General features: G+C 36.0%; 1 protein-coding gene across 5 annotated transcripts in view; it reads left to right on the top strand.

Annotated features, from left to right (window-relative positions):
* The window catches only part of LOC102230681 (tumor necrosis factor ligand superfamily member 10-like), a 34127-nt gene extending 9212 nt beyond the window's left edge, over window positions 1-24915 (top strand). For 3 of the 5 annotated variants that reach the window (XM_023326096.1, XM_023326100.1, XM_023326097.1), the window contains 6 exons: window positions 10932-14440; window positions 14979-15104; window positions 18853-18898; window positions 19959-20075; window positions 21285-21520; window positions 24531-24915. In XM_023326096.1, coding sequence (XP_023181864.1) covers window positions 14333-14440; window positions 14979-15104; window positions 18853-18898; window positions 19959-20075; window positions 21285-21520; window positions 24531-24740 — 843 coding nt within the window. In that variant the 5' untranslated portion in view covers window positions 10932-14332 and the 3' untranslated portion in view covers window positions 24741-24915. The remainder of the gene's footprint in view (window positions 1-10931; window positions 14441-14978; window positions 15105-18852; window positions 18899-19958; window positions 20076-21284; window positions 21521-24530) is intronic. The other 2 variants (XM_023326098.1, XM_023326099.1) reach the window with 1 other exon arrangement.
* The last annotated feature ends 2871 nt before the right edge of the window (window positions 24916-27786 follow it).

The following is a 27786-nucleotide window of genomic DNA, read 5'->3' on the forward strand; positions in this document are numbered from 1 at the left end:
GCATGTGGACGATTCGCAGTAAACACCTTAAAGCACATGTGTCAAACTCAAAGCCCCCGCTACGTCATTTTATGTGGCCCTCTCCCCCCCACCACCGTTTTACAGCCCTATTGATTGACTTAAAATAGGGTTTGAGCACGAATTGACTACAAACTACATTTCCCATAATGCCTTCAGATTCTTACCAGCCAACATTACGGCTTCTCGCCACTAGAGTGCAGCAGAGTCACCTCAAGCTGATTATTAGTTTTCCCAGCGAATAAAACTGAAGCATCGACAAGCTAACAAGCTAAAGAGCGAAGTTCCGTGATGTTTCAATCGAGGACTTTTACCGTCTCCTGCCCCCTGATTTGATGCCACAGCTTCGACTCCATGCAGCTCGTGTTTTTTGTCCATGTTTGGAAGCACCTATCTGAGCGAACAGATGTTTTCAATAATGAATTTAAACAAGACCAAATACAGGTCGCGCATTACTGACGAAAACCTACCCGCCATTTTGCGGATTTCCACAGAATAGAACTAAAACCAGACATCGACGAACTGACCAGTTCTGGCCGGTTGTGCCAGACATCCGGCCAGAAAACATTGGTAAGCATGATCAAATTAAATTTAAATAGAATGAATGTAAAACCAAAACTCAGTATACTGGAATATGCGTATAGTTTATTGATTTTGCTTGTGTTTTGTGTTTATTTACACAACACAACACAATGAGGATGTGTGAGTTGGTGACGGGGTGAAGAGGATCAGCTTTGTGTTCAAGGACAGGCAACGTCACCTCATTGTTTTGTTCTTATGTGAAATACATGTTCGTTGTGTAATAAATAATGAAAAAGTTTTTGTCTGCTTATCTTTAAAGCCGACAAAGATTAATTTTCCCAGGGAATAAAACTGAAACATCGACAAGCTAACAAGCTAAAGAGCGAAGTTTAGCTGAGCAGATTAAAAATATTGTAATTTTTAAACTGAGCAGTAATTTTACATCCATGCAAAGTCAAATGTAATATTTAAAACTTGAATACATAAAATCAGTTATTTAACAATATGAGGTGTTTAATTTATTTTTAACATTGTATTTTCATACATTTATGCTAGGGTTGCCCAAGTCTAGTTTTCCAGATCCATCACTCTGCAACTTTAGATGCGTTCCTTCTCTAACACACCTGGATCATTGACTCATTCATAGGCCTCAGCAGAACTGAGTTGCTGCTAATGAGGGAAGTCAACTTTTTGTCTGGGGTATGTTTTAGCAGGGACGCATCTAAAAGTTGCAGTCTGGAGGACTGAACTTGGGCATTCCTGATTTATACCGTCAATGTGGCCCTTTGAGGGTGGCCAATATGCTGAAGTGGCCCTTGGTGAAATTGAGTTTGACACCCCTGCCTTAAAGCCTCTTTATGGAACCGGCAGCTTTATGAGGAAGTCCAGCAAATGTGGAGGTTCAGCTACCAAATGTTTTATAATCTAAAAAACAGGATCTAACCAGCCGAACTGTCCTGGTTCTGATCTGAACAGAACCCCGGCGAACCGGTGGATGCCTTAATCTGCATCCACTATGATTACAGGAGGAATGATGAATATTGTACATTCAGGATTATTTTTCTTTAAGAAATTAAAAATGTGGAAATGGTTTATACACATGTACATTATTTTTGTTTCCGTCTTTAATTTGCGCTGATAGCTTTTTTCTATTCATTTTCATATATTAAACCTTCATTTCAGAATGAAAGGTTTTATTTCTTTAAAGTCTGGAAGTGAAAAAAATCCCGATTCAGTCCAACAATGAAACATTTACAGGATTTTAAAATCCCAAATTTAAGATGAAATCCTGGATAAATAAAAAAGTTGAAAATGTTACAGAGATAAACTTTAATATTTTAAATATTTTTTGTTCAGCCTAGTAGTTTGTCTTTTTTATGTCACATTTAAGTAAAATTGTCTTGTAAAGTTTTATTAATACCCTTCTGATTAATCAGTTTAGAAATGTTAGTCAAAACAAACCGTTCTTATAATGGCTGACCGCTGACTTGTGAGTGAACCTGCAGAAAACCTGCAGAAAACCTGCAGGAATGTCCCACCAAGTGAGAGACATATCCGTGGTTTTCGCAATACGACCATAAAGTTATGTAACTTTTATTTATTTAATTATTATTAAAAAAAACAAAAAACATCACATATTTGATGAAGCTGTCACCATTAGGTTTGTCACAATAATACATTTTGCTGGAAGATAAATAGTTCCAGAAGTTATTAATGTTGTTTCGAAACCATTTTCAAGTTATCACGGCATAATAATGCAGCAAACACATCAGGAATCAATAAACTTTAACTTCTAATGGACTTTTAACACTGGAACTGGAAGAAATGTTAAATATCTAAAATAAACAAACAACAGCAACAACAAGTAAAATGAATTATTTAGTTTCTCTGAAAAAGAGCTAAATGATAACAAAACACCAGACTGAAGACTTTTTGGTAGAAAGAAATAAAAGGAAAATGATAAATATATTGAGCTATGATCTATACCAGTGGTCCCCAAACTACGGCCCGCGGGCCAGATGTGGCCCGCCTCCACATTTGGTCCGGCCCCCTGAACAATACCAGAGTATTTTCATATATGTGCATTTTTATTTGATAAGTTGGACTTTTGCAATAAAATGTTCCTTAGTAATGAACTTTATTTATTATTAACTATTAGTTAGTAACTATTTTATACATGCATATAATTGACCCTAACCCTTTTTTTTATGTGGAGAACCCAGTGTTATTTGGTTATTACTTATTTCATAAATAGTGTTATTTCCTGACTTTTGTTCTCTGAAGAATCCAGAAAAGGTTATTTGATTGTGCTTTCTGAAAAACAATACATTTTTATGTTTAGCACTCTTACAATCGTCACACTTTTTCTGTTACAAAATGACCCCGGCCCCCCATCAGAGAAGGGACAAGTTATGTGGCCCTCACAGGAGAAAGTTTGGGGACCCCTGATCTATACGATCAATTAATCGTATAATTGATACCTGAATTGTTGCAATGAGGCGACAATAACTGATAATTGTCGCCTCATTGCGACAGGCATGCTCACAGTGCGGTGACAGTTTGCTTTAAGACAGATAATCTGCAACAAATCAAGCTCTTCTAGAGTTTTCCAGTGCTAAATATAACAACCAATCAGAGCTTGAAGGAGGGTCTTAGTGCTGTCCATCATGGCCATTTGTGTGCTGCTCACCCTCCCATTAAAGCAATACATGTCCCGAATGCTAAGGCTAGTTACAGAGGCAGATAAATGGTTTTAATGTAATGATGAGTTGTCTACCTCCTATTAGCACATCTAGCAGCACGTTTATGAGCTTGATTGACAGCTTTAAGACCCTCCTCCTGGCTCTGATTGGTTGTTTTAGGTGGTTTCTTCAGACAGCAACAGCAGCTCAAGGAGGAGATGGAGGAGACTGAAATTTTCACAGATTATCTGTCATGATCTCTCACAACATGGTGACAGTCTTAACAACTAAACAAAAAAACTATATATTTTATAAAAGCTACATTTTGCAACTTCAACTGCATTTAGTAAAAACCAATCAAACAATACTTTCCGACTTAACTGACTTAAATTAGTGCGACAATCACTTAATTTTGTTTTTCTCGGCTCTTTTTAATATATATAGCAGCAGTAGTCTCAGTTTGACTTACAATTTCCACACAGTGCAATCAAGGAAATTCAAATTACACCACTTTCGTTTTGTGGACCAAACATTTATTACCAATAAAACACAACATGATAGATAACAAACCCACTGCCAAGGTGTAAAATAATGCAAATATATAAGCTCTGGTTACAGTTACCAAGTCAATCAACACTTTACATCTTCTTTGTTGGTTTTTAAAATGTTTAAAGAGCAAATCAGTAGGAAAATGGCTCTACTCACTCTTACATAGTTCAAGTTTATTTTTATTGCGCATTTCAGCAACAATGCAGTTCAAAGGGCTTTACATCATAAAAACACAAAAATACAAAGTCATAAAAAGCAAATCAGAAAACCAGCAACATAATCATCAAAATCATGAATACACATCAAATGTGTTGGTCTGTGTTCCCCATATTATTGTTCACAAGCAACTCTACTGATGTGGGTTTTTAGCTTTGAGTTAAAGGAACTCAGTGTTTTGGCTGTTTTGCAGTTTTCTGGAAGTTTGTTGCAGATTTGTGGAGGATAGAAGCTGAATGCTGCTTCTCCATGTTTGGTTCAGTCGACATGCTGCTGATCAGGATTCCTTTTCCTTCTCTGGAGGTTTTCCAGACACACCAGGCAGAGACTCTGGATGCTTAACGGAGCTATGTATGTGTGTGTGATGGAAATGTCAGTTTCTCTGAGGAAACATCTCAGAGGATTTAACGTTGTAAGACCCAGCGCTGTAATGTTGCAACATCTTGATTTCAAACAACTAAAAAAAATATAAATGTTGACTTTTCTTCTATTGTTTTTTTTACCCAAACCTAGAGACTAAACCCCATTGTTCAGTATTTGAATGGTACTGGATTGTAAATGTGAGTATAAGTTCCACCAATGAGGTCACGAAATACCACAAATTAAAAAAATAAAAAACAAAGTAAGATCTCTATAAATAATTCACTGGCCCTAGCAGATTTTCACTTGGGGCCCCCCATACCAACATGGCAACACCAGAAGCTGCTCTAGTTTTTAACATACCTGCTATCATTAACAATAATTAGCTTACATCGTACCAGTGTTATTGATGCCACTGATTTTAAATTTACAAGAGTAGCAAGCTAAAAAATAATGTTTGGATTTTGAAATGCAGTTATTTAAGTGTACCAAAAAAGGTTGCTGAAAAAAAGTTTCTTTTATTTAAATTTCAAAATAATGTTTCAGTTTCAATTTTTTACTTTTGAACAAATTTTATGGCCCTAACTTAGTTCCATATAAAGCTTTTTGTATACTAGGTTGTGTACGTTGTAGGCTACTCTATATCTTTAACACATATGCTATCGTTAGCATAATTTAGCTTACATCGTACCAGTGTTATGTTTTTTCATTTTCAAATTTCATTTTCAGTTTTTTTTTAAACTTTTGAACAAACTTTATGGCCCCAATTTAGCTCCATACGAAGCTTTTTGCGTGTTTGGTTGTGTTTTTAACATATCTGTTATCATTAACAATAGTTAGCTTACATCATAGGAGTGTTATTTTTTCAGTTTCAAAATAATTTTTCTGTTTCAAATCTTTTTTTCAGTTTCTACATAATTTTACTTCTTCTGAATAAACATTATGGCCCCAGTTTAGCTCCATACAAAGCTTTCTGCGCACTCCGCTGTGTATTCTGTTCTGTAAAACGACCGTCTGAACACGTGGGGGGTCTGGAGGGATGGAGCCTCCAACACGTGATTTACCCAGGGGCCTCATTTTGGCTCTAATTTACCCTAATTTCCGGTTTCAACACATGTGGGCATTGCAAAAAGGGGTTTTAATGAATTTCATGCAGCTTTCCTCTGTTCACACTAATTTAAAAAAGTATCACAAATCAGACCATGACACGTGAGAGGTGAAAACTTAACAGGAAGTGTATTTTTCACGCATGTGTGTGTTGGACCCTGCAGAGGCCCGACTGCTCGTTAATCACAGGTGCCCAGAAGATCATTTCTAAGGAAAACAGAGCTGCTGCGAGTGAAAACAAACCAAAGAGAATGTGAAAGGAAAGCCGCGGCGGCGGAGAATTCACCAGGGGGAATGTTATCGCTGTGACTAAAGGTCATATTGTTCACCTCTTCCTGACAGGCGGAGGAAAGGAAAGAGGGAGGACAGAGAGAGATTGGAGGGAGGAGGAGAAACGCTCATGTTCAGTTTACAAAGCAAGAAGCATGGTGACACAAAAATACCACCTTTAGTTGGTTTTTACTCTTTTTTTGCTCCCATTTAAATTAAATCAGATTTAGGCTTAAAATGAAAGTTTTCAAAAAGTCTTCTTTGCATTATAAATTAAAGCAAGCTCAGTAATTTCGATTTGCAGGATTAATCGTTTTTCTTCTCTCTTTCTACCAAAAACCTGATGACAAAAGTTCTTAGTCTGGTGTTTCATAGTTCATTTTATTTGTGGTTTCTGTTGTTTTCATTTTGGATATTTAAAATATCTTCTGGTTCCAGTGTTAAATATTCATTAGAACTTAAAGTTTATTGATCTTTCTTGCATTATTATGCCATTATTGCCATTATGTTACTTGAAAACCGTCTAACGATATTATCGTTTATCGTTTAAAATTTGTTATTGTGACAAATCGGTGCAATCTGTTTATATTTAAAAGTGATCATTTTCAATTATTTTCACTTCACTATCCACACCCAGACCTGAAACTTAAAGAAAACCAGGCTTACATAAACTTATCGATTATTCTAACGATTAATCGATCAGTCGGTTAAAAAATGGCCCATTCTACAGATTTTGTATTTAACCTCAGGCATTTTTATACATTCAATTATTAAATTTTATACTCAATTCCTCTCTTAAATAATAATATAAACATTTTCTTGTCAAAAATGCAATAACAGAATAAAAACCAAGCGAATACTGTGGCACTGTGGAGTAAAACATATTTACAGGCAAAAAATCTTAAATTCAAAATGTATATAGACTGTACAACTTTAGCTTAATTACTCTGAATGTGTTAATCTTTCAGCATATATTCCTTTTTCTGAGTCTGCAAACTCCAATTAATGATTAAATGATGACTAAACTAGTTGACAATTATTTTAATAATCAATCACGATTAATCGTTTCAGCCGTAAAGAAAACTCTGGAGACAAAATGAAGTAGTATAAAAGATATTTAACAAACAACACTTTTGATTGACATCTAACTGTCTGAAAAGGACCACAAAGATATTTCTGTTTATTTGGAAAAAAAAAAAATCAAAGACGTTAATCACAATGTGTTTTCAACTTCTAAGACAAAAACTCAACAACTTAAACAAGAACAAAATGTTCTCCCTGAAGCATTTAAGTGCTAAAATATGCAAAATAAAAAGAAATCTGTATTGAGCAATAAGTTTTCTCAGCACTTTATGTTGAGCAATATCGTCTCTTTGTGTTAAGGCTTTTCCCGCTTTTAGCAGTTTTCTGACACTATCTTTCTGACAAAACTATTATAAATCATTCATTTGCTTTTTAAGGAAAATTACTGGAAAACTTTAAACACTTCAGTTTTTGCTGTGAGTTTTGGCAGAGAAGCTGCTGAATGACGGATGCTTTCTGATTGGACTGAACTGAGCTGCTCTTTTACTTCAGGTTTTTTTAGGAAACAAGTAAATATGCAAAGCAGAAATAACTTTCTCCCAGATATTTCATGGGAATTTTAGGAGCTGGCTACAGAGATAGTCGCTTTTTTCTCCCAATTTAAAAGTGAGGAAACAAAGCCAAACATAAATTCACCCTCAGCTGCTGTCGACGTGTTTATTTAACGATAAAAGGAGAAGAAAATAAATCTTGTTATATATTAATCATGTCACTAAAACTCTATTTATACATTTAATCAAATGAGAACTGAAGCTGTCAATGCCGAGTTAAAATATGTCCTCTGGTGCCTCTCAGAAATGATTCGGGTCACAAATCAAACGAAAGGTTATGTCATAATTTATCAGCAGTTCTGAAGAATTAATCACACTTAATAAAAAATAACAGTAAAGTAACTGCTGTCAAGCTTTTCTCCTTTGAGGTTTTAATTAAGTAAGAACTTGCACTTTTGTTTTGTTCCCTCCATTGTGTCAAACATTTTATTTTTATACAATAATTATGAGAAAAACATTATTATTATTATTATTATTTGCATCATCTTAGTATTTTTCACTCTGAAATTACAACAAATATATAAAAAAACAATAAGCGTTGAATTAACATGCTGAACTAGTAGACAGTTCACCATTGAACTGTCTACTAGCTACTTAAGCTAGTTCACCTAGCTTAAGTAGCAATTAGCCTGAATGTTTGTTAGCTTGTGAAGCAGTTAGCTGCAAGATATTAGACTGAGCAAGAAAATAGTCTAATATCCAAGTTTTTAGCTAAGTTAGCAGGTAACATGAGCAACTTTTAGTTCCAAATAATATTTAAAAAATGAGTTATCTTTTCTGAATTGTTTTTAGCTTGATTAGCTTAAGTTGATCTAACTGCAAGCATGTTTACCTAATTTTTCCAACTAAAATTGTCTACTGTTTATGGTAAGATACTGACTGTTCATAGACACTGCATAGCCCCCAGAAATTGCTTGTTTTCTTTCTTCTATGTGTTTTTTGTGTTGTTCTTTGTGCTGAATAAACAGCAATAAAACTAATAATATGAACATGAATGTAGAAGTTTATGAGCTGTTATTATTAAGATAGGGCTGAAGTTTGTAATAGATTTTTTTATTTGGAGGGAAATGAGGTTGGTTGCCTTCAGATTTTTGACCTGACCTAAAACCCCCCAAAAAATATAGTCAAATTTGACTGTTTTCAATATCTCGCCGTCCTTGAGTTACGACTCCCTGTAATACGTCATCACAACATAAATTTTAAAAACACAAGCAGAAAGAAATGGAGATTCTACGGCCTAAATTACAACACAGAAACCAGAACAAATCCTTGAGAAAACAACGACAGAGCCAGACTAATTTTGGAAACTTTGGAAAAAGTCCCCTAACTTTTTCCTGTGTCCTTATTGGTCTAACTTTGGGTTTTCCATCAAGAGGATTGGCGGCTTCGGTTCTCCCACCTCTCGAATGCTGAGGCGTGTGAGGGAGTGTTTGGAGCCACAAATCAGTAATATTGTTCCGCACTCGGAGCTGTGCTCTGCTGGCATGGACAAAATGAACAGAGTGTGTTTTCCTAAACGTGTGTGCGTGTTGGGAGTGTGTTTTCCTTGGCAGACACTCAGACACAGAGAAGGAGGGAAACTTGGCAAATTTTACTGCTCTTAGTCATTGTTTTTACAAATGATGTGCCTGTTTACATTAATAATCTACACCAACAAACACTGGAATTAAGTTCACACACATAAATTTAGTTTTAACGGTTATAGGGTGTTTCTCTGACTTATGTTTGTGATTGAAGGTTGAAAAGGGTTAAATTATAGCTTTAACAGTTTAACTAGATTTTTGTGGTATTGTTGAAACTCGTTATTATGCCAAATGATTGTGTTTAGTGATATTTAACGGCCAAAACTCTGGCATGTTCTCTTACGTAATGTTTTTTTGGTGGCCAGTATATTATAATGTGAAAAGCAAATGAGTCCAAAGGCACTCATAAGTAATTTGCAGAAATATTATGCATTTCACAAATTTATGTATTTACTATGCTGTCACTTCAGAATAGTTAATGTGAGATAAACATACAGGGTGGACTGTGTAAGTAAGTCTGCATAAAAAGTTTTGCTCATTATTTTTAATAAAACACGTGGCTGGAGTTACAAAGCTACATGCTGCACTGTGTCAGATAACTTGAGTTGTTTTAGTCGATCAAAGTCATTCTTAACTCTAGTTCTGCTATTGGATTGAGGAACTATTAGCATTAGCGGCTTTTAGAGTCACTGAACAAGCAATTAGCGTAGCAGTATTATTTGAGTCAGTTATGTGAGCAAAAATATTTATTCAAACAGCTGACATTTTGAGTTTCATCTGCTTTAAGACAGCCACTTAAATTAACAGCTTTTGAGATGAACATCATCGCAAGGTAAGAGCTATAAAAGCTAACAGCTACTTAACAGAAAATTTAGCTAACTGCCAGTTAACAGCTACTGGCGCTCAAAGCTACTTGAGTTAAGAACTACTTGATATTATAGCTAGTTGAGCTAACTTATGCTAAAGCTAAGCATGTCATCCTAACCATGTATTAAAGTAACTGATACTAAAGCTAACAGCTGCCTGAGTTTAAAGCTACCTAATTAGCTTTTAACTGAAGTAGCTTTTAGGTCAGTTAGCTGTTTATATAAAGTAGTTCATAGCTCATGTAGCTGTTAGCTTTATGTCGCTTGTATAACCACTGCAGTTATTACTGTTAGCTGCCAATTAGCTGTGAGAAGTTACTAGTGTCTGTAGTTATTAGCTCAATTAGATGTTAACTTTGGTAGCTTTTAGCTCAGTTGAATTTTAACATAATTAGCTGTTAGCATTTGTAGCTGTTAGCTAATCTGCCTGCATTAGCATGCCTCTGAAATTCTTTAAACTAAGATTATGGTTATATCTGCTACGGAGAGTTTGACTTCTGTTTGCGATTACTTCACCACCTCTCCCATAAATATAAAACATACTTTTAATCTAGATTAACAGGAGGGTAAAACATTTGTTTAAAAAAAATAAACTTGATTGGTTGCATTGCTTCAAACAAAATGCAATCAGGTTTTCTGTTTCCTGAATAATTGCTAAAACTGTGAGGAAATAAAAACAAGACGTGGAGTCTTTAGTCCAGATGTGCCTGACCACAGAAACTCCTTCTATGACCTGACCCAAACTGACAACAACATTTGAATAAGACTGGGCATAAATTTTTATCTCTATTAAATCACAATTGGAGGACAATAAAAGCAATGAAGTCATAATAAACTGCATGGGCCGGTGATAAATGATTTGAAATGTGTTCATTGACAGTAAGACTGAGGATTTCAGGAAAAAAATTCAGCCTGGGACGGAGAGATAATTCAAAAACGTTACGGCAGACAAAGAAAGAATGAAGCAGAGTTTGTGAGGCGACAGAGGTAGGAGGGAGTCAGCTCTCCCTCCACACAACTTGGCCGCCTTTCAGCAACTCTGACTCTGCTTTTCAGCTTGTATTAATATAAATGCGGGGACAAAAACTGTCCAGACTGCATTACTGATGCATGGGCTATTTGAAAGTGGGACACAAAGCGCCTCTGAGATGATGCTCTTTGTGTTTCTCTCTGCGTTACCCCCAGCAGGCCCTGCGGGTGGAGTGGAGTGAAACCTAAGTGGTGAGCTGCTTTCCCCCGGGACGGCGGGGCGTACGAGCCAGATTGAGGCCAGATGTTGCAGACGCAGGAGCGAGCCAGCGGGACCGCGATCCATTTATAGGCTCAGGCCGCTTTGCTGCAAAACAATATATTGATAACAACGACCAGAGTTTCTCTGGATGCCAAACGTAACGTGAGGGATGGATTTACAGTACAGCCTGTGCTCATTTCTGAAATATTTGCAGCCTTTGGGTTTTTACTGCACTCAAATGTGGTTTAAAACAGTTTGTTCCAAAGTTGATATTTTCTCACCCATTAAATAACAGCAGAGACTTGGGATTCTGGTTATTGTAGTTAACTAAAACTAACAAAATAACAAAAACTGGAATTCAGAAAACATTTTTGTTAGCTTAAATAAATAAAAACACTGATTAATTAAGAAAGCCTATAATTAACTGGAACTATACTAAAATTCTGGATATAATATCCTTTGTTTTTGTGTTTATGAATTTATTTATTAGCCTTTTGAACTGATGTGAAATAGGTTAGCAGTTTACTTTAGCTGTCTGCAAATTGCGGCTACAAGATTGCGTCAGCATCAGTTGGTTGTTCCATAATTTGAATCTATTTTTTAAAAAATAGCATCTTCTGTTGAGTATTAATCACCAAAGTGATGTATGCATAATCACAATACTTTGACCTTTTGAAATTATGAACACTAAACTGACTAACTAAACAACATCTGACGAATAATTACTAAGAAAAACTAGAAAAGCACTCTAAAAACTAAAACTTACTGAATTAGACAAACAAAAAATCACAACAAAATAAAACTAAACAGTAATGAAAAATTGAGCCCCAACAACCTTTAAGCAATCACAATGGTTTTTAATTTATTGTAGTAATTATGGTAGGTGCACCAATGTGAAAGTTTGGGTTAATATAACTCTCTGATATTAATACTACCAATATGGCAGACAACAATAACAATGAAAATGGGAAAGTACAGAGAAAGGTCAAGATACTATTAGATAAGTGATAAACTGTGTAAGGAACAATTAAATGGCTCGGTTTGAACAGTTTTTAGAAATAACAAACCCATAAACGTGAATCAAAGGGAAGCAGATTTCTGGAAAAAAAAATCTTTAGTTAGATTATGGAGACACTCCAGATGGTGCTAATAATCCTCTGCTGTTTGTCGATGAGCTTGTTTTACACGTGGTGTTTTGTTGACTTCTGTCTGTCCTGAAAACAACACTTGAGTTTGTTTTTTTGTGGTTTCAGTTCAATAAACTGAGTTAATGGATTTCCCCAACTTTTATTTTCATTCCAGAACCTGACTCTGTGTTTTCTGTTTGTCTTCAAGAGGCGGAGGAAGTATGTCTGCTCTGTTTGATACAGTGGAGTCACCCATGGTTCCATTTTCTCCCAGACTTCTGATGGGACAAACTCTGAAAAGATGGCACATCATTCCTGCCCCTGTTGGCCTTCAAACAGTGTTAGCACAGGGTGTATATTTTGTTTTGGCTCCAGCCTGTATCTGTAATATTCTGACTCACGGTGCTGACTGCTCTAGATCATCTGGTAGAGCCCCACTAATGTGGTTCTAAATCTTCGACAGGCCTTAAAGGTGACCCATGTGGTCCGGGCCCCTCGGGTTGGGGAACTCCCTGCTTCAAGAGGTCAGAGAGAAAAACAGTGTCTTCCCTTAAATCAGTGCAGTTTCAGTATTTAAAGTGTTGAAAAGCTGAAATCACTCCAGGTTGGACAGCTAAGTTTTACTGTTGTGAAGTTGTTAGTTCAGATTTTATCTGCAAAGTTTCAAATCTGAAAACTTGAGGGATTCATTTATTTTTGCCATTTAAACACAAATTTATCACATTCATTAAAATGTTGTAAAGAACTAAATCTGTGATGAATTTAGGAAACCCAAACTATGAGAAGTTCAAATAAACAGGTTTTACAAGCATGGCAGACGTATTGGACTTTGAAATCAGGGCTTTGTTTGGAACCGTTTTCCAGTTTTAACTCTGAAAAGTACTGGGATTTGCTTCTTGTTTTGCTAATTATTGTTAGCAACACATGCTGAAAACAGTCTTGGCAAGTTGATACGTTCTATTTCAATCAAAAATAATAAACAGCTTACTAGTGGAGATATTGGTAGTTTTTTATAGACGCTGCAACCAAATATGACAATTTTTCAAGCCAGAACTACAGTTTATTCAGGAAACACCTCACACCGACATAGATTTGGTAATTATTTTTGCTCAGTGGCCAGGCTAACTAGCATTAGCAACACAACCAAATAATGTAATTATGTAATATTGTTTTTAACATGTCAAACAGCAAATAAAACTTAATTTACATTGCCACACACTACTGCAGAAGCTAACATCCTGTCTTCCTTATCGCTTGAGGCTACAGCCAATCAGAGCTAAGGGTGAAAAAAAGAGCTCCAGGATTGGCTGCTAATCAGGTAGCATTGAATCTGTTACATTTTTCTTTAGAATATTTTAGATATTGTCACCTTCCAAAAATAATGTTCAGTCATTTTTTTTGCTAAATATTTTTTTTTTTTTACCTAAATAATCTTGGACAGTTTTCTACACTTCATTTGAATCCTGAAGGAATATGTTCATTAACAGAAGTTGTCAAAAACTCAGTAAGTGACCAAGAACTATGAAAAGGTCAACTGAGCTCCTTAACTGCGTAGTTGCGGTTGCCATATTGGATTTTGTGCAGCACAGCTAACACTAGCATAGCAAAGCTAATGCTAGCTGTGCTAATGCTAGCTTTTACGTAAACGGCAACCGCAAATACATTATTAAAAGAATTTGTCGAAACTTATTTTTTTTACTTTAAAGTAAAAAAGAAAGTCTACATATTTTTGTGAGTATTTGTGTAAAGTTACAGTTAAACTTCTTTGTTTTTCGGTCGACATTTCCCGCCTCATGTAGCCAACTGAACCCAGAAAGTTCTCCTCGCCTGGTTCTATACTTGTGATCCGTGGGCTTAAATATTTGGCGTTAAAATAGAAGTTATGCAGGTGCCATTCTTCTGGGTTTTATTGTGTCGGAGTTGTTTTTTGTAGATGTGTAGATATGAACCTCACAATAAACTATAGAAAGTCATCTGTGTTTTCTCAGCGCAGAAATGAAACAATAATCTCTCCTTGCAGGAGAAACTCAAACAGGGAGCAGCTTTTTACTCTCCGGTCCCGCCTCCGCCTCTTCCTCCTCCTCCTCCTCTTCCTCCTGTGTGCAGGAATGGGGAGGGCAAGAAGTTAAAAAGAGTCCACCTCTGAGCCATTGTTCTAGTTCTGGAGCTCTGGAGACGGGTCGGGACGCGGCTGCTGCGCTGCTGGTACCGGACGGCGGTCTGTCGTTATGACGGGCTCCGGTCCGAAGCTGGGCGTCCTGCTGCTTGTGGCGGTTCTGCTGCAGACGGTGGTCGTTACCATCACGGTGCTGCACTTCACCTCGGCTCTGAACTCGGTGAGGAAACGTGCTGATGGTTTTTGTTTGCGCACAGCGCGCGTTGTGCGTCATACTGATGCTGGTGCAACAAATTCTGCGTTTTTTACAAACTCTTGCAAGATATCTGTTAAAAAAAACTATACTTTTTTCCTACAAACGTTTCTATTTTTATAAGATTGACGTTTTAAACCATGCATGTTCACGTTAAATCTGCAAACACATGCGCAGAGGTGACAGGAAAGTTTGGAGGTAGACTTCAGCCGTTTTTATGGGTTTCTGCAGAGCTTGCGTGCTTCTCCTGCTAAACTGGATTTATTCCAGAGAGACTCCTGGTCTGTGTTTACAGCAATTAATCATTAACTCTCATAAAATGGAGCAGCAATAAGTGGGAAATGAAACATAAACAGATAAGAAGCAAAGAACGGGACACCTGCCAGGAAAATTTAATGATGACTCAGGCTTTTAGGAAAACAGAGATTGCCTCCTTTTTAAACAATGAATGAGGTGGATTATCAGGAAAATTGCTTTGAAACTTTTTTTATTTTTGTCTGCACAGATGAAAGAGACGTTCGCCAGGAGCAGCGTTTCCTGTCTGACAGGCTCTGACCTGCAGAGCATCACTGCTGTACGAGGAGATCCATGCTGGCAGGTGACCCAGCAGCTTCACCTGCTCATCGAAAAGGTATCACACCTGGCTCTTATCTGGCAACGCAGCAACACAGCAATGCTTGTTGATCAGCAAATTACCCACAGATTGTTCTCAAGTGAGAGTAGCATTACTTCAACATGTTTTTACTCAAGTAAAAGTAAAAACGTACTCCTTAGAATTGCTTTAAACTTCTGAGTAACTGATAACATTTTATATTAGATAGACCGAAAAATTGACACTTTAAAGATGAAATTGAAAAAATAAACGAAAAACACAATAACAGAGCAACAAATCTGAGCAGAAGAAACATTTTTCAAGTCAAATTTTCCAGAATAAAACTAATAGATGTATTTGTTAAAATATGTCATGTATGAATGTTTGTCACCATGAATTTTTCTGACTGATAAATTGTCCCAGAAGTTACTGCGATAAATTATAATATTGTTGTTTAGAGAATATTTTAATGTAAGTTAATGATAATGGCATAATAATAATATTAATAATAATGCAAGAACAGGAAGACATTTTAAATATCCAAAATAAATAAACAAATTAAATTATAAATTAAGGTGAGCTCAATAATTTCCATTTGCATGATTTATTGTTTTTCTAGTTTTTACAAAAAACTGGATGACGAAACTCTTCAGTTTGGAGATTTGGACTCAACTAGTCTTTTTTTTGCAGGACAATTTTGTTTCCAGAGATTTTTAAATTCATTTTCTTTTTTGTTTCTGTTGTTTTGTTTTGGATATTTAAAATACCTTCCAGTTGCAGTGTGTAAATGTTTATCAGAATTAGAAGTTTATTGAGGATGTATTCTTACATTATTATTCCTTTATTACCATTATATTGCTTGAAAATGGTCTCCAAACACCAATATTATTGTTTATCGCAATAACTTCTGGGACACTTTATTGTTAAACAATCGTGACAGGCCTAGTTAAAAATATTACTAAAGTAAACGTAAAAAAATACGGTGTAGTAAAACTACTCCCAAAACAACTTTTTCCAAAACGTTGCTGCAGTGAATGTAGCTGCAACCCTCCTCTGCTGATTAGTTTGAATATGCTGACACTTTTTGGCAAACTGCTGAGCTTCAACAAGTTAATTTTTCCTCCTCTGCTCTGCATCAAAACTTCCCACACACTCAAAACTCAAAACTGCCCTGAAAATTACGATTCCAAGAAGCTACTTTTATCCAACATTGCTATTTCTTCTTTCATGTCAACCTTTTGATATGAAAAAAAAAACAAACTCCAACTGTTGCAATAATTTGGTTCATTCTTTAGGTTTTGGATAAGCTGAGAACAATGAAAGCTCCGTTAGCAGAGCGGAGGACAGGTAGTTATCCTTATTAATATGATTATCAGTGGCTTCCTGTGAACAGAGGCGGCAGAAAAAATGCCGAAATGATCCAAATCTCTCTCAGTCGCACAATGAGCTCCTTCATAGATGTGATGTGATCCTCTGCGGTCTAATCAGCGCAGGAATGCATTCACCTGCTCTGCTCCGACACACACACACACACACACACACACTGAGTTTCTTCATTTCACTGTTCATATTTGTACATTTTCCTCCTTCTCAGGCTTTGCTGCTTTATTTAATGACTTAAGTTGGTTGTTTTATCAGTTGTAGTTTGAATAAATTATAGAAAACAGTCGTAGTACTGAGACACTTTGACCTACAAGTATCGAGAATTCCTTAAAATTACAGTTCCTCACGAGAAATCCTGCAAAAATGCTAAAAACTCACAATTAAAACTCTAATACAAGGATGGTGTTCCAAGGCTTAAAACAAATCCAACACGATCCGTGTTTCCACGTTTAAATTTCTTGAAGTATTGCATTGAAGCTGCAGTACTTTTATATAAAAAAGTGTTTTTTTTACATACTTGTTAAATATGTTAAAATATAAACTTCCAGAAAACTGTAAAACAGCTGAAACACTGACTTCTTTTAAATCTCAACTAAAAACCCACCTGTTTAGAATTGTATTTGAAATGTAATCAATTACAAATTTATGGATGGAACTTGACTTAATGCTTTGTTTTGATTATTGATTCTATATTGCATTGTGATTCTGTGTTTGTAATGATGTAAAGCACTTTGAAATGTCTTGCTGCTGAAATGTGCTATACAAATAAAATTTGATTGATTGATTGATTGATGAGACAGATAATCTGAAAACAACCAATCAGAGCCAAGAGGAGGGTCTTAATGTTGTCAATCATTTTCATGTATTTCTTGTTAAATGTACTAAAGGCGGAAAAATAATCAAACGTTACAGAAAAACTGTTTATCTGCTGTTGTTGGTGGCTATGCTAACTAGCCTAGCATTCATGACAAGAAAAGCTAGCAGTGGCAAAGAGCAAAGAGTGGGGGGGAAAGAGCAGCGCCACACAAGATTGTGATTTGCAGCGCTAAGACCGATTGGTTGTTGCTAGTTAGCACTGAGAGAAAGCAGAAAAACTCGATTTTTTCACAGATTATCTGTTTCATACCAAACTGTCACAACATAGAGACCATCTAAACTAATATGTAAAAAAATAAAATACTTTTTAAAAGTTTTTTAAAGTATATAGGAAATTTTTAAATAATGTTTACAAAATGTTCTCATCCATTGTGGGTCTGTGCCTTACCAGAGGCAGGAAAGTCCAAACTTCCAACTCGCCCCATTTCTCTGAGATGTGTGGTCCATTCTACTTGACAATCTCTACATTTTAACATCGATATCTGACATAATTAAGCTCTGTGTTGCCGGTTGATTCGCTCCAAAACATAAATCATAATTCTCTGATTTTTCTTTTTTTTTTGCAATATTTAAAAAATTTGCTCAAAATTCGATAGACTGTTGGATGGTACTAGTTACATGTTTGAGGTCTTTTTCACATTTTCAAACTTGCCTTTTGCAAAGTGCAGATCAGTTTTTTATGTCACTTTTGGAGTGATGGCTTCTTCCTCTGAGCGGCGCTTCAACACGTATTTTCAAAAGGTTTTTCACTTTTGTTTTGGGTTTTATTCACACATTTTGCAATAAAACACGTCCATTTCTGGGACAAAGAACCTGTTTCTTTTCTAAATGTTATGAGGGATGGATTTTTATTTTAATTTTTCAGACTGATTCTTTGTAATCTGTCCAGAGATTTTTCTCCAAATGAGTCCAATTTTATGCTTGCAAACATGCTTTTACAGAATTAATTGCTATATTTATTCGTATTAAACCCCAAATTACAGTGATACCGCCAAATAAAGTCATGCATATCAGAATGTTAAAATGTAATAAAAGACTTTAATTGATTGGAACAAGACCAAAAAAGGTCAAATATTAAATTTAATCTTGCGTTTTTTTCTAAATTCAGTTTCGTTTTTCATCAGTTTGGTTGCAGCTGCTGATAAGCTGAGCAAAGGAACGTATAACACGAGGAAGCAGCGAGCGATCGGTTTACAGGAACACGAAAGCTCCTTGCCCGTCTGAACACGAAAGCTCCTTGTTATTCCGCGAAAGAAACTTCCTGGTCGTGGTGTCAGCACATTTCCAGGGTCAAACAGCCGCCTGTCAGGCAGAGCCGACTTTTTCTTTGCTGCAGATAAGGCGTAAAGTTGCAGCTCATGTTGTTGTTCTGCAATGAGTAACACGATGGGTTGCCTCAGGGCTTGTTAAAGTGAGATGTATCAGAGAAAAGTGTGTTGAGTTTGGGAAGGTACTGAAATAACCAGGAAAGCACCGAACACACATCTGTGTGACTCCAAATAATTGTTTGCATCTGTTCTTCCTGCAGTCTCTGTCTCAGCGCTACCAGAGGCGGATTTCATCAGCCGTGAGAGGTGGGGAAAATAAAAAACAACAAAATCAAGAAAAAACAGAAAAATAATCTGGTCTCTAGGAGGTTTTAAAAGAGATTAAATAATCCCAAAAGCATAACATAAATAAAGATCTAAATTACACACAAAGCTAAATTACAAAGTGAGTGAAAATTGTGTCAACTGCTGCAGATTAAATATATAACAGTAGGACTGAAACGATTAATTGGGATTAATCATGATTAATCAATTATTTAAATAATTGTCAGATAATTTAGCAATTAATTAATTGTTAATTAGAATATAGAAACCAAAAATATCTGTACAAAAAAACCCCATATATTTTGCATTTGACATCTATTTTTAGCTTCACCTCGTTGAGATTTACTGAAGTAATGCTAAATTATTTTATTTTAGGCTGTTTATTTTCTTATTAAACTGAATTTAATTATTTCTTTATTTGCATTTTTAAAAATGTATTTCTAATATTGCATAAAATGAGCTTAAGTGGTTAAATGAAAGCCTGCAGAATGTGTAATTTTTAAAAATATGATTGATTAATCGTCCAAATAATTAATTATAAAAAAATCGTAAGCTGCATCCTTAGTGTTTGCTAACATGATGCCAGGGTGGACAGACATCAGCAATGACCTTAGAGAAAGTATTGTTTCTGCTAATCAACTATAATCAATAACTGTCAATCATTTCAGGAATAAAAACAAGATTATGTGAGACTCTGAAAGCCTGTTTGGAAAGAACAAATAATGCCTTAACTAACTGATGGCCAGGAACAAGCCAGAGGAAATGTGCAGTCAGCTCAGTTTGATTTTGGATAAATATTTGACCAAATTGGATCATCAACAGGACAATCATCCCAAAAATAGCAACAAAACCGCTAGAGCTAACGTGCTAGCAAAGAAATGAATCAATGTGTGGTAGTGGGATGAACAAAACCAAAACATTGTTTTATTTATCTTATTTCAAAACGTAGTGAGGTCCTGAAGATTCTTAATATATTGGAAATTTAACATTTAAAGAGATGTCTTATCTGTGTTTTGTCCATATCTTTTATTCTGCATAACAGATGAAGTGTCCCGTGTTTTGCCCTCACTAGTGATGGAGGACAGGGCTTCACCTCGCCCCAAAGTTGCCGCTCATGTCACGGGAAGTTTTGTGCCCAAACTGGAGCGAGACGGAGGAGGTGAGAGAACCTTTACTGACTAAATTTGATAGAAAGAATCCTGTTTTAAATGTATTTTCATTGGACCTGAATCAGTTTTACAAACAAAACTAAATGCTTGAAGATAAAGCGTCCAACATTAACAAAGCTTGCAATAATAAATACATCACTGTAAATGAAGAAATACATTGATTATATCGGGGCTACATTATGTGATAATAATAACTACATTAATGATATGTGACCAGGTGAATACAAGCAGGTATAGCTTCCAAAAGCAGCGAGCAATGCTTCATCGCTCATGCTAGCTTCTAAATTAACCTGACAAAAAAGTCTGTTTCTTGTTTTTTAAAATTTTCCCTCCTTTTGAAATGTGTTCCCTAGGTAAGAATTATTTTTTTTTTAAAAAGCAATAGTTTATGGTCATTTTCAAATTCTACTCTTCTAACTTTCTGTATTGGTTTGCTGTGCTGCAGTGCTAATGCTAGCTTCTATGTAAATGGGAACAGTATGCTTAAATTAGATTTTAGCTTTTGAATGATAACATGTCCACTTCTATAAATATCGGATTTAGCTAACACATTAAACAATTATAAATTAAGTTACAATCCATGTTGAAAAATGCTAGCTGTGTTGCAGTGCTAATGCTAAGCAGGAATGGTATGTTTAGATTGTTATTTCTACTATGCTGTCCTCTATCATTGCAAACTTGAGCTAATAGATTAAATAATTGCCAATTGAGCAACATTTCAAATTGTAAAGTGGTTTCTAAATTCTTGGACAAGCTATCTGTACTCCAGTGCTAATGCTAGCTTCTATGTAAACAGGAGCAGTATGCTTAGATTTGAATTCAGCTCTTGTTTTTATTTTGTCTTCCTGTATTGCACACTCTTCCTAACAGCTTAAGAAATCTCAAAAAAAGCAAATTGTAAAGTGGTGTTTTTCTGAATTCCTGTAGAAACTAGCTGTACTGCAATGCTAGCTTCTATGTAACAGAAAGCATAGGTGTGGATTTAATTTTTAAAATTTTCCATTTATGTCATTGTTGCAATGGTTATAAAATGTTTTTATTTGCTTTCTTTTAGTAAAATGAACGTTGAGTTGCTAAAGGTTTTAGCCACCACAAAACCTGCTATGCTAATGCTTTAATTTCACATTTGTTCAGAGACAATGTATTCCAGATTTTTTTCTCAACCCCATGTTTAAAATAAAACGTTTTTCTGGTTTCAGATGCAGTTCCTGCAGGGCGACGCGTTCAGGGCCAGAAGATTTCTTGGTGGGAGGGTCAGAAGGGGCTGGCCTTCCTGCAGGACGTCCAGCTGCTGGATGGGGAGCTGGTGGTGTCGCAGCCTGGCCTCTACTACGTCTACGCCCAGACGTACTTCAGGCACACCCACTCCCTGGAGGAGAATGGCGAGGAGGCGGAGGATCGGGGGAAACCCCTGCTGCAGTACGTCTACAAAAAGGTGAACTCCTCTTTTTTAATTTGGCAGCAGTACCGCTGCATTTCACGCATCAGCTGCTTCTTAAAGGTCCCACTATCATGCAATATTCACTTTTTCATGGTTCTGTACTTCCATTTTGGAGCTCCACCCACTTCATTATAAGCTCCCGCTCTACAATGGCTCCTGGAAAAGGAAATTATTTTCTTATCAGCTGCAGTACACAGTATGTGTTGATGCATTTACTTCCAGGCGTGGAGAACAGAGCTGCGTGGCTTCAGTTTATTTCTACTTGCAAAGTTTCTGCAATGTTGCCAAAGAAACATTGCAGTAGTTTGTAGTTTACGCTGATCAGTTTAGGAAGGATTCCTCTGAAAACTACTAGCTGTACATGGCAGGACTTATCAAAAGACTTGGACTAAAGGAAGGGTTTGTTCCTACTGTTTGTCTCTAAACTGCAAATGATGGTGATGTAAGTACATGATGATGTGTTTTCTGTTGTTGTTCAGCATCAACATGATTTATCAGTTAGCATAAGCTAACGCTGAATGCTAGCCTCTGCTAACGCTGTGTCTGATGCAAGTTTTCTCCCAGGAAAATTGCTTTAAGAAATGCTTGTAGTTGACGGAAAATTTGAAAATATCACTAGGCTTTTTGTGTTATTGGAAGACATTATTAACAATTCCTAAACACTAACTATAAACTCTTACATTTGAAAAAATCTAAATTATATAAACAAACAATCTTAGCCTGGTGGGGGCTGAAGGAAAGCCTGGTGGCCCGCCAGGCTTATAATACTCAGAGGGAAACCCTGTGATGCAACGTTACTCACAATACCTGCTCAAAATGGAAGTTTATTTTTGCGTATTGAGAGAAGTGTTTGTTCTCTAACCTCTCAAATACATATTTTAAGAAAAGGTTGCATTTGCAGAAAATTTTTTTTCTTTTTGCCGAATTATTGTGCTGATTTCAGCTGCTTGTCTTCACATCATGGCGCACTGCGCTGAAGTGAATCCTCAGAGTTTAATTAATGACGATATAAATGTGCGTCAGATCTGTTTAATCCTTCAGAGGTTAAAGGTTTGATGGTTGGTCAGGAGGCTCCACTTCTTCTTTGTTTGTCCCTCTGTGTTTCTATTTGGAGCCATTTTCACATGTCAAGGTGCTAATAATGTAAACACAGAGTTAGGGGGCGTGGCTGCAGCAGCTCATTTGCATAATTTAATTGTACAGCTCATTCCTTAATGAGCTCAAAACAAGCAGAACTGAGCTTTAACCTATCCTAGCATAATAGTGGACCATTAATCTGTTTTTTGGTGACTCACCTCCTGCTGAGATGGATCTGAAGAAACATTTAAGTCTTAAATAAAACGCTGATGTTGGTAATAATTGGTCCAAACCTCCTGCCGGCTTGTCCTGAACATTTCACGTCTTTAGTTTGTGATGATTCACATCAGAACGAGCCAAAGCGCTGCGTCCCCTGACTTCGATCAGTCAAAACTGATGACTAATGTGGAGCCAGACAGTGAGCATGCGCTGCTTTGTGACGTCCAGAGACCTGGAGTTCATTAAAAGCTTGAGAAAAATTACATTCTCTCAAAAAATAAGCTCAACGGAGAAACGTTTCTCATTATTTACCTGTAAAACAAAAAAAAGTTAAACCTGAAAAAGTTATTTTCTAATCAGCTGCTCTGGAGAGAACTGTTTCCCAACATAAATAAAAAAGTCTCACGACATTCAGCGTCATTCCTGATAGTTTCTCTCATTTATCCCGGACTCCCCACATGTGTCGGTTCTGGTTTGTGTTGCTTCTTTCCCGGCGCCGACACAGATGTTGAGGCCCAAAAGAAATTGATTTTCTGGGCCGCAAGATTCAAGAAGGAGAAAATATTCACACAGATTGTTTTAATTTGTGAAAGAAACTTTACAGACACGTTTCTGACAGGTGAAGGATCAGGAAGACGCTCCGTTTATTAAACAATGTGCTATATACTGTTATTTTAATAGTCAATTATTCTATTGATTAATCGATTAAATTGGCACCATCTACACATTTGTCATTCACTTTCATTCTTAAGCTTTAGTTAAAAATATTAGAAATATATTAAATCAAATAAACAAATTCAATTCCTTGTTTAAATAAGAAAATTAACATATTATTGCATAAAATGCAATAATAGCGTTCCTTTAGTGAATTTGGATAAAACATATTTACAGGCATTTTTACCTTAAGATATATTTATTTTTACAAGCATAAAACTTTAAGGCTTTACAATGCTCAAGTCTGAGTAACTTAAATAAATGTTTTCTGAAGTTATTTATAGATTAACATATTTGCATGTGCCCGCTTATTTATTTATTTTTCAGCCATATTGAATTACTTACATCACTTTTAGGCACAAATATTATAAATTTGATCTCCTATTGTTATAATTCTATTATTGATATAGAATATTAGAGCAAGCAGTTTTCCCTAGGGGATCAATAAAGTATATTCTATAATATACATAAAAGCATTTATATAGTAAACAGAATACACATAAATAAATGCAAATAAAAGGCTTTAAATGTTGCCTCTATTTTATCTGGTTCCATACTTTAAACTTTTACACAAAATATTTGATTTGCTCATAATATTTATGGTACTTAGCATAGTTAGCATGCTAAGCTATTTAGCACGGTACTTAGCATGTTAGCAGTGTTAGCAAACTGCTTTTTTCAAAGCAAATTTTAATCCCTGATTGATCGAAGCACTTTAGTTCAGTTCAAGTTTATTTAATAAACGATGATAGAAACAAAGCAGTTGTTGTTTCTTAGCCACATGCTAATCAGCTAACCCCCCTGGTTTGGTCCGGGTTTGAGCCAAAGTCTTGTTTCTGAAAACCTGTTTGTAGTTGGAGTTGCGTTGCTTTATTTTTCTTCACCATAAGCATTTTTTTTGTCAGAATAGCTGATAAAATCTTTGATCTGCTGGATTTTAGTCTTTCATACAACATAAAGTATTTTTGTCTGGTTTTCTGCGCCTCTGCTCCAGGTGAACTCCTACCCGGTTCCCATCCTGCTGATGAAGACCAGCCGGACCTCCTGCTGGTCCCGCGGTTCCGACTTCTCTCTGCACTCCGCCCACCAGGGGGGGCTGTTCCCGCTCACCACCGGCGACCGCCTGTTCGTGACTGTGACCAACGCCTCTGCTGTGGACATGGACGAGAAGAGCAGCTTCTTCGGAGCGTTTCTCATCAGTTAGAGGGCCGATCGACGCCGATCGACGCCGATCGAGGTTTTGTTAAAATCGATCAAACTGCTGCAAGCGTCAGACTCTCCTGAGGAAATTCCTCTTTTGTCTTACGGGATCAAAAACTGAACAAAACTTTGATGACACTGGTTGGCAGAAGAGACCAAACACGATAGTTTGGATTGTGGGTAAACTGAGACTGGACTCAACAGTCTCTGCTCAGCAAAGACAAAATCTGAAGAACTTTTCTGGTCTGATGAGGTCCAGAACCGGTTTCCACAGAAACTGAATGACTTCTGCTTCAAATACCTTTTTAAAAAACTGCTATTTCAACATTTTATTACAGTAAATATTTATATTTTTACCCCCTAAACACTTTAGACATCTGAGCCTGGGTTTATTTTAAATTATATCAAAACAATGTGTTTGTGCCATCTGGCAGATGAAAAGAATTACATAGGGATGGTTCATTTGAAAATAGCACTTACAACTGACATAAATTTGAATTTTTGATATGAAAAATAATGTAACTAGTTATAACTGGATATAACTCCAACCACCAGGTGGCGGTAAAGTGCTTCCATTATAATCGCAAACAAATAGGGAGCAAATTCACATTTAACCACCAGGTGGTGCTGTTTAGTCCTGATTTCTGGGGACTGAAGGAAATGATGCTACTGTCGTTTAAAACACTTCACATGACCACAAACAGAAAGAGAAGAATTATATTTAAAATGTTATCACTTATATAAGTTCATCCTTTACAGAAGGAAGATCTAAATTTAACAGACAAAATAAAAATTAATTTAAACTGAAACATGAACTGCTTAACTTTTATTTGTCTAACCTATCGGACATTGTTTCCAAAAATATTTTCATGACCCTCAAAGCTTAGTAACACTTTCACTCAAAAACATGGCAAATAAAAAGCAGAGCGCATTGTGCACAAAATATAAGAATAAAAAAAAGTTTGGATTGTCTACACCGAAATATCTAAGTCATTTTATAATGTCTTTACTCTCAGATCTGTTTTGTTTTTTCTCATTTTTGTTTCATTTAAACAAATTTCTTTGTACCATTTGAGGACAATAAAAATGTGCACTGTAAAAACACAAAGTTTTACCTGTATTTTAGTTTTGTTTCTAGTGTAAATATATTAATACACTTGAAATAAGACAAATGTTACTTACAAGTATCTGTTCAGCAGAATATAGGAGCTTGTTTTAAGTCAATAATTCCTTAGTATTTGTATAAAATTCACTACTTCCACTGGCAGATTATTTCACTTGTAACATGGGAAAAATAATTTGTTGTATGTGAAATAATCTGCCAGTGGAAATAGTATTTTTTAATCAATATTAATAAATTAATGACTTAACACCAGCTGCTACATCTTGCTGAAAAGTTACTTGTAAGTTAGTTTTGTTTTATTTTAAGTGTATTATTTGCACTAGAAGGTAGGCTTGGTAAGATTTTGTGTCTTTGCAGTGCGTTGACTTTTAAAATCTGTCCATTTAAGTTCCCGTATGAGGACAAGACGGGCCTTCTTCATTTTTCACTGCTGCTATCTCATTATCTGCCACCTAGTGGACAACACGAGCAACTGCAGTTTACGCTACAGATTGATGCTTTGCAAAAACTTGTGAATTTCGAAGTCCACTCAAAAACGTGTGCTGATTTCCTGGATTTGTTTTTCTTAAAGGATGTACATACTGATCTATACTTTTATGCATTTTATTTTTATGAACCTTTTCCCATTTTTTCCAAAATGAAGGCGGAAGGAAAATTAAAAGCCACTGAAACAAAAAGACTCGCTGAAATCTTTCTACTGCCTCCATTTCTGATTGTTGCATCACGTTGGCTCGTATGCTGCCGCTTTAAAAGCTCTCTTACGGTTGGTATTTGTGCTATGCTGCACGTCCTGCAGGGCTGGAATAACGATCATGGCGTCATGAACTGCTGCAGTGAGCAACACCAGATGCTCCCTGGAGGAAACGAACATGATTATCAGATGTTTTACCTCTTTTTCTGTGTTTACATTTGAGGAAAACAAACTGCAGGAAGCTGCAATCAACTCTAATAAACTAAACCCGACAGGGATACAAAGAAACACTATTTTTTCCAACGTTAAGTGAACGCGTCAGTCATTACAGAGCGTAAACTTTTACTTTCCGGTTCGTATTAAAACCAGCTAAACACACCGAGGCTGTCATGGTCGCACAAAAATATAGTTTTCATTATTCCAGCAGCTGGTCGCTAATGAAGCTCCTACAGTATTTGTGAAACATGAAACTGTATGTGATAGAAAACACATGAATGTGAATGTAAATAAATGTGTTTTTCAGAGTGTAAATATGTGAAATAAATACACAATTTTAAAAGCAAGAAGCTGCTTTTTTGTTTTACGTCTGGAAAGCAGAAACATGTCAGATTTCTAATAAACAGTAAGAAAGTAATTTAAAAAATAACCGGAATGAATCAATGATGCTGTTTGAGAACCAAAAGATTTCCGCTAAACGGCTCCAATCTGGGTGGGATTTAAAACTTTTTATCGTTTTGATCGCGGATTCCTCTCTAAAATCACTTCCATGATATTCAAACATCCACATCGTCACCAGACTGTAGAAAAATCTGCTTTCTACGGTTCTGATCTTTATTCGTTGCTTTGGGGCAAAACCGGGAGGAAACCTGCAGCAGGATGGAGATTTTTTCCTTTAAATGTCCCAGAGTAACTTTTTTTTTTCTTTTTGCAGAATCTCAGTCTGTAATTGATGGTTTTAGTGAATAAAGGTGCGGATGTTGGATCAAACTCTGATCCAACATCGGATCAGATGTTGGACATAATTGGACATAACACAAGACATAATTGTCTTGTAATCTCAAGTCCAGTGAGATTCAAGGCTCACTGGACTTGAATCTGTCAGCATGAAGGTCCGGATGATCCAGAAACATTTTTCTATAAACATCACCGCCCACAGATAAAAATCATAATAAAATATGAGCAGTAAAAGAAGAAAAGATTTAAATGAGACAAAAAAACTGAATAAAAAGTTGATTT

Source organism: Xiphophorus maculatus, chromosome 21 (assembly GCF_002775205.1).
Source record: "Xiphophorus maculatus strain JP 163 A chromosome 21, X_maculatus-5.0-male, whole genome shotgun sequence".
NCBI lineage: Eukaryota > Metazoa > Chordata > Actinopteri > Cyprinodontiformes > Poeciliidae > Xiphophorus > Xiphophorus maculatus.